General features: G+C 39.3%; 2 protein-coding genes across 2 annotated transcripts; both read left to right on the top strand.

Annotated features, from left to right (window-relative positions):
* Positions 1–498: 498 nt before the first annotated feature.
* LOC115165192 (arrestin domain-containing protein 3-like) lies at positions 499–2,837 on the top strand. The gene is made up of 4 exons (XM_029718209.1): positions 499–726; positions 1,028–1,284; positions 1,442–1,585; positions 2,520–2,837. The coding sequence occupies exons 1-3, from the start codon at positions 588–590 to the stop codon at positions 1,583–1,585; spliced, it is 540 nt and encodes a 179-aa protein (XP_029574069.1). The 5' UTR covers positions 499–587; the 3' UTR covers positions 2,520–2,837.
* Positions 2,838–4,777: 1,940 nt separating this feature from the next.
* On the top strand, positions 4,778–6,420 carry LOC115165193 (arrestin domain-containing protein 3-like). The gene is made up of 3 exons (XM_029718210.1): positions 4,778–4,992; positions 5,335–5,591; positions 5,808–6,420. Exons 1-3 carry the CDS (start codon positions 4,977–4,979, stop codon positions 5,922–5,924), a joined length of 390 nt encoding a protein of 129 aa, XP_029574070.1. The 5' UTR covers positions 4,778–4,976; the 3' UTR covers positions 5,925–6,420.
* Positions 6,421–8,235: the final 1,815 nt, after the last annotated feature.

Here is an 8,235-nt window from a genome sequence, read left to right as displayed (position 1 = left end):
CCAAAACTCCATCCCACCAAAACAGGCTGAAATGTCAGGTGGTCTTTTCAAACAGCTCTTACACTAAAAGGGCATTATCATAATTTTCACAATTCCACAGTACTATTCCAACTTCATAGTGTGGAATTATGTAGAAAACACAATAAGATCAGGCTTTTGACTGCACTGGGCCTTTAACCTTTTACTGCACTGGGCTAAATCAGAATCACACAGAGTTATTCTTGATTGTCTTAAACAAATCGACTTTGAAACAAAAGTATACACATCCCACACATGGTTATGGGCTTAAAAAAAAGAAGACACCTGTACCATGTCAGGTATATAATTTAAAGTTTGAGTTTACATTCCTATATTATGCTTTATATACATCACAGAAGACTGAAATATAGCAGAACTATTGGACATAGAAACACCGGATTTCCGTCGTAAAAAAAACCCTGTTATTAATGATGAAATTATGAAAAATATTAATAACATTCCACCCATGAGGCCAAAGAGGGGTTTTTGGTCATTGACTGCATGAAAGGGCTACGATACACCTAGCACTACTGTCATTGCACAAGAGATCATTATCACATTCTACCGGTATGTTGTGTCAAAACGGTTGCATCCCTGTTGCGCCTTTTCAGGAACCTCAGCATGGGACCAAGGATAAGGATATTGTGTTCTTTGCGTCTGAAAACATCTCTATGAATATTCACACTGAGAGGATGGGATACCAGCAAGGTAATGATTCAGCAACAACTAGTAGAAATGAGTAGCATCAGCACTACATGATCAATTCCACTACCCTGGGGCCAGAGGCCTATACTGTAGTAAAACATGGACAAGGATTCATGTTTTGGTGCCACATAAGTGTTAAAATAGGTCCAGCTCCATGAGTGAATAATGTGTAATTTAATCCTTGGCTGGATATAATCTAAAAATCACATTGTTCTATGTCATAGAAATGTATGATGTCAATGGCTATTCAAATTGATAATATGGATTTTTCTTCTGTGTTTCTGCATCTGTAAATATTTTACAGGTGAGACATTGGAAGTCACAGCACATATCACCAACAGCTCAGCACGCACAATCAAGCCCATTTTCTACCTGTATGAAAAGAAGACTTTCTTTGCCCGAGGGGAAAGAAGAGTCGACACCCAAAACCTTGTGAAAGAAAAAGGCGAATCTATTGCTTCTTCCACCAGACAGATTGTGACCAAGCTCTTCACCATCTCTGCAGAACTCACTCCAACCATCCTCAACTGCCAAATACTCAAGTTAAAGTACAGACTGAAGGTAATTGACAATGGTAGAAATTGCTTGAAAATACTTCAAAACAGGACAAGAAAACACGCCTAATATTGGAAGGGTAAAACAGAGATAATTATAAAGAGTAGCCTGCCCTACAACCATTTCATGGTTTTTAATGCATATTATTTTTCTGTTCTTTCAGGTTGCCCTTGATGTTGCCCTGACTAAAAACCCTGAGATCAAGCTACCCATCATTGTTCTCCCTGCAACTCAAGGTCTTGGGCAGGAACCCCCACCTTACACCTTACTCCCTAACATTGATGGGTCAGCCTCCAAGCAGCTATAGGTAAGCGGGATCAAATGAAATACTACTCTCTTCTGATGCATATTAATCTATCAATGTACTGTATACAGTGTATTTATGTGTATGATTTAACCGTAATTTTGGTCCTTTTGAAATCTGAGATTGCTAAATGTGTTGTTTTTTTGTATATTATTTATTGTGTGCATGTAATGTTCACAGTTTCTCATATAAAAATCATTATTTCTTTATATTTGCATTATTATCACTATATGTAAAATATTTGGCAAACGCAGTTAATATTTACCATGAACTAATATTCAATAAAACCTAAGTGAAGGAGAAAATCATATCGTTCCTGCACCCTAAAAAAGCTAGGTCCAGTATTTATTGAGTGATTATGTTATTAGTGTCTAAACATTAAAATACAACCCCAAGCCAAATACATAACATCACTGTTTTACATGGTAATGAAGGTTTCTCCTGATTAAGGGAGTACAAAAAGCATGTAGCCTGTACACATTTATATTATATGGCTCAAGATATATTATGTATTATTTGTAACATAGGTGACAGCAGTTACCCATGTGACGGTGACATAGCCACTTGTAGGCTGAAGAGCCGTGGCCCACGAAACAGATAAAGTAGCCTACTTCCATAATGGAGGGACATGACCGCTAGATAATGAGGTGCCAAACTGGTTGGTATCCTTGTTCATAGTAAAGAGCACACTTGACTTTTAGCCCCGGGGTAATAACACAGTGAACTCAAAAGGTCTGCTCTGGTCCTCATCCTCCATGCTTCTAGGTAACATCTCCTGTTACACTGTGTGGAATACTGACCCTGTCTAGCTTCATGAATCATACATTAGAGTCGTGCATGCCCCTTGTGACTGCTTAGTTCACCAACTCAGTCACAATGGCAGTTAAACACTTCTCGGTCGACTACAACACGATTAATGAACATGGCACTTTTTCAGCTGGGGATACTATCACTGGGCGGGTCACTTTGGAAGCGTCCAAGGAGACCTCTCTCCAGTCTCTTTTTATCAAGGCAAAAGGGAAAGCTGAGGTGAAATGGACTGAAAATGAGGGTCAAAACCCTGCGGTCTATAGTGGCAAGAAGAAATACTTCAGTCTTCAAATATTGTTGCAGGAAGGGAAGGGGGATGGTATGTAACACTTCAGCTTTCTGTGTTTACGTTCTGCAACAATTAAGAATGGTTAGGATTAATGCTTCATACATTTAATAGCCTAACTCACAATGATAATTATTGGTGACGCAATGGTATTCCAGAACCATTGTTGAGAATACTGTAAGGTTAGGTTACATACAGTATCAGTCAAAAGTTTAGACACCTCTTTTCATTCAAGGGGTTTTCTTTATTTTTAAAATTGTCTACATTGTAGAATAACAGTGAAGACATCAAAACTATGAAATAACACATATGGAATCATACAGTAACCAAAAAAGTGTTAAACAAATCAAAATATATTTTATATTTGAGATTTTTCAAAGTAGCCACCCTTTGCCTTGATGACAGCTTTGCACTCTCTTTGCATTCTCTCAACCAGCTTCATGAGGTAGTCACCTGGAATGCATTTCAATTAACAGGTGCGCCTTGTTAAAAGTTAATTTGTGGAATTTCTTTCCTTCTCAGTTGCGTTGTGAATAGGTAGGGGTGGTATACCGAATATAGCCCTGTTTGGTAAAAGACAAAGTCCATATTATGGCAAGAACAGCTCAAATAAGCAAAGAGAAACAACAGCCCATCATTACTTTAAGACATGAAGGTCAGTCAATCCGGAAGATTTCAAGAACTTTTAAAGTTTCTTCAAGTGCAGTCGCAAAAACCATCAAGCGCAATGATGGAACTGGCTCTCATCAGGACCGCCACAGGAAAGGAAGACCCAGAGATACCTCTGCTGCGGAGGATACGCTCATTTGAGTTACCAGCCTCAGAAATTGCAGCACAAATAAATGCTTCACAGAGTTTGAGTAACAGATACATCTCAACATCAACTGTTCAGAGGAGAATCAGGCCTTCATGGTCGAATTGCTGCAAAGAAACCACTACTAAAGGACACCAATAAGAAGAAGAGACTTGCCAAGAAGCATGAGCAATTGACATTAGACCGGTGGAAATCTGTCCTTTGGTCTGATGAGTCCAAATTTGAGATTTTTGGTTCCAACCGACGTGTCTTTGTGAGATGCAGAGTAGGTGAATGGATGATCTCTGCATGTGTGGTTTCCACTGTGAAACATGGAGGAGGAGGTGGGATGGTGTGGGGGTGCTTTGCTGGTGACACTGTCTGTGATTTAGAAGTCAAGGCACACTTAACCAACATGGCTCCTCAGCATTCTGCAGCGATACGCCATCCCATCTGATTTGTGCTGAGTGGGACTGTCATTTGTTTTAAAACTGACCCAACCCACCTCCAGGCTGTGTAAGGGCTATTTGATCAAGAAGGAGAGTGATGGAGTACTGTATCAGATGACCTGGCCTTCACAATCACCCAACCTCAACCCAATTGAGATGGTTTGGGATGATTTGGACGAGTGAAGAGTGAAGGAAAAGCAGCCAACAAGTGCTCAGCATATGTGGGAACTCCTTCAAGACTTTTGGAAAAGCATTCCAGGTGAAGCTGGTTGAGAGAATGCCAAGGGTGTGCAAAGCTGTCATCAAGGCAAAGGGTGATTTGTTTAACACATTTTTGGTTACTACATGATTCCATATGTGTTATTTCATAGTGTTGATGTCTTCACTATTATTCTACAAAGTAGAAAATAGTAAAAAAAGAAAGAAAAACCCTTGAATGAGTAGGTGTGTCCAAACTTGCCCATTTGAAAATGATTTGTGTTGGGTCTCACCTCCCCTTTTTCAGGCTCTGAAATCATTTCTCCTGGGAGACATGTGTACCCTTTCACCTTCCAGATTCCAGCCAAGTAAGTGGTCCATCCATCACATATTTGTGGGTTTATTTTTTTCATTGGAGGAAACAATAATCACAGATTTTGTTATGTAAAAAGGCCTTCTAGTGGTTTCCACAGATAGATGATAATGACTTTTCTTTTTTTCATATTTCCTCTCAGAGAAATGCCTTCATCTTACATGGGGAAATGGGGCAAAATCACCTACTATTTGAAGGCCAAGTTGATCAGGACGCTTTGGTTGATAGACAGAGCCAAGACAGAGTTCACGTATCTGTCAAAGACTAATATGATAATTGCTGGACTGAGGGTAAAGTGTTCTTATTATCCATCCTGCTTCTTGAAATACATCTGCTTTTTTACTATTTACAGCCAAATTACCATGGCAACAGAATGCATATCAACAGTTTACTTTTTATCTCTTGTTTTGTAGGAGCCCCAGTATTGTTCCAAGATTCTATTCTTTGCCTCTGGAAATATCTCTTTGGACATTCATATTGAGACAATGGGGTATCTATCAGGTCAGTCTGCAACCAAAGCCACTTCAGCTTGCCTAACAGTGATTAGGGATGATGGTCATTTTAATATTAACTCTATATCCATTCAATAAGGTACAAGGGGGTTGTATTAAATAAAACAGAGATCAGTAAATGAATATACAAATTCAACATATTAACATGAAATATGAAATGCAATAAATGAATGGGGGAAAGTGTATGAGAGTGAACTATCTCATTTGCTAATGAATTAGACTACGATGTGATACCCTTCATACACTTCTCCTGAGGAGAATAATGTCTCGAAATGTATATTCTGTAAACCCAATAACTGAATCAAGTTCCTTTCCTTGTGTCCCCTGTAAGGTGAAGCAATAAAAATCCTTGTTGAGATACACAACAACTCTACACGCACAGTAACCCCCAACTTCTACCTATATGAAGAGCAGAGCTTCTTCGCCAAGCATAAAAGGAAAGTCTACACCAATGACATCATTAAAGAGAGAGGAGATCCTGTTACGGCTTCTACAAGACAGACTGTGACCAAAGTGCTGACTATCCCTCCACAACTCCCTGTCTCCCTCCTAGACTGCTCCATACTGAAGTTAGAGTACAGACTGAAGGTATATTATGATGAAGTACACACATATAATGAACGCACAAGACCAGCTAAATTATGAATACAGGGATGTAGATTAGGAGAGGAAAGAGAGTTTTCAACTCATAAAAAAACACACAAATAAAATATGTGTAATGCAGTCACTTCGTATGTGAAAATTATACTGTAATTAAACATTTGGGCAACTAAGTGTACATTCATATATTTTCTGTATTTGTAGGTTGCTCTTGACGTCCCAATGGCCAAAGACCCAGAGGTTAAACTACCCCTGGTTATCCTCCTGGATAAATCAATAGCAGCTGAGGAACGGCAGCAGGAATACAGCTGGTCTAAATGAGTTCTCATGCTCTAGAACTTTGGCGGCTATTAAGTCATTTTTAAACCTCAGATTTTGGGCTGGATGTGTCAATGTGTGGTTCATACATGCATAATCTATGAGCAGGGGTGGGGAGTAACGGATTACATGTAATCTGTTACATGTAACTGATTACAGAAAAATATAACTGTAATCCATTACCAGCTAAAATATTGTAATCAGATTAAAAATACAGAACAACAACAAAAAAGTAGATGATTACTTCTAGGATGAATTTTAAATTCAGAAATGATATTTGCGAAAAGTTTACAAAAGAGCAGGAATAGGTTTTTGTAGGCTACATTCCAAGCTATGTCTTCCAATGGCACCCAGGAACAGCAGCTGCAACTTTGGCTGTAGCTAATTGGGATCCTAATAAAACACAAAAATACTAAAATGGCGCGACTGCTGTCTGCATGCAAAGGTTACAATTTGAATAAACGTTTGGAGGTAAGGACGACAGCAGTGGTGTAGCCAACAGGCGATACAGATATACAGTGCCTTGCGAAAGTATTCGGCCCCCTTGAACTTTTCGACCTTTTGCCACATTTCAGGCTTCAAACATAAAGATATAAAACTGTAATTTTTTGTGAAGAATCAACAACAAGTGGGACACAATTATGAAGTGGAACGAAATTTATTGGATATTTCAAACTTTTTGAACAAATAAAAAACTGAAAAATTGTCTGTGCAAAATTATTCTGCCCCTTTACTTTCAGTGCAGCAAACTCTCTCCAGAAGTTCAGTGAGGATCTCTGAATGATCCAATGTTGACCTAAATGACTAATGATGATAAATAGAATCCACCTGTGTGTAATCAAGTCTCCGTATAAATGCACCTGCTCTGTGATAGTCTCAGAGGTCCGTTTAAAGCGCAGAGAGCATCATGAAGAACAAGGAACACACCAGGCAGGTCCGAGATACTGTTGTGGAGAAGTTTAAAGCCGGATTTGGATACAAAAAGATTTCCCAAGCTTTAAACATCCCAAGGAGCACTGTGCAAGCAATAATATTGAAATGGAAGGAGTATCAGACCACTGCAAATCTACGAAGACCCGGCCGTCCCTCTAAACTTTCAGCTCATACAAGGAGAAGACTCATCAGAGATGCAGCCAAGAGGCCCATGATCACTCTGGATGAACTGAAGAGATCTACAGCTGAGGTGGGAGACTCTGTCCATAGGACAACAATCAGTCGTATACTTCACAAATCTGGCCTTTATGGAAGAGTGGCAAGAAGAAAGCCATTTCTTAAAGATATCCATAAAAAGTGTTGTTTAAAGTTTGCCACTAGCCACCTGGGAGACACACCAAACATGTGGAAGAAGGTGCTCTGGTCAGATTAAACCAAAATAGAACTTTTTGGCAACAATGCAAAACGTTATGTTTGGCGTAAAAGCAACATAGCTCATCACCCTGAACACACCATTCCAACTGTCAAACATGGTGGTGGCAGCATCATGGTTTGGGCCTGTTTTTCTTCAGCAGGGGCAGGGAAGATGGTTAAAATTGATGGGAAGATGGATGGAGCCAAATACAGGACCATTCTGGAAGAAAACCTGATGGAGTCTGCAAAAGACCTGAGACTGGGATGGAGATTTGTCTTCCAACAAGACAATGATCCAAAACATAAAGCAAAATCTACAATGGAATGGTTCACAAATAAACATATCCAGCTGTTAGAATGGCCAAGTCAAAGTCCAGACCTGAATCCAATCGAGAATCTGTGGAAAGAACTGAAAACTGCTGTTCACAAACGCTCTCCATCCAACCTCACTGAGCTCGAGCTGTTTTGCAAGGAGGAATGGGCAAAAATGTCAGTCTCTCGATGTGCAAAACTGATAGAGACATACCCCAAGCGACTTACAGCTGTAATCGCAGCAAAAGGTGGCGCTACAAAGTATTAACTTAAGGGGGCTGAATAATTTTGCACGCCCAATTTTTCCGTTTTTTATTTGTTAAAAAAGTTTGAAATATCCAATAAATTTCGTTCCACTTCATGATTGTGTCCCACTTGTTCTTGATTCTTCACAAAAAATTACAGTTTTATATCTTTATGTTTGAAGCCTGAAATGTGGCAAAAGGTCGAAAAGTTTAAGGGGGCCGAATACTTTCTCAAGGCACTGTAAGTTATTATTGATATCTACATAGCATAATGATGTGAATCACACTGCTGCTCTCTCATTTAGTCATTTGCTCCTTATGGATTGTGGTTGTTATGGATGGCTGTTTACAAATGTACACTGAGTGCACAAAACATTAGGAACACCTGATCTTTCCGTGACACAGACTGA

This window comes from Salmo trutta, chromosome 27 (genome assembly GCF_901001165.1).
Source record: "Salmo trutta chromosome 27, fSalTru1.1, whole genome shotgun sequence".
In the NCBI taxonomy this organism is placed as follows: domain Eukaryota; kingdom Metazoa; phylum Chordata; class Actinopteri; order Salmoniformes; family Salmonidae; genus Salmo; species Salmo trutta.
This window is presented reverse-complemented; position numbering and strand designations above follow the sequence as displayed.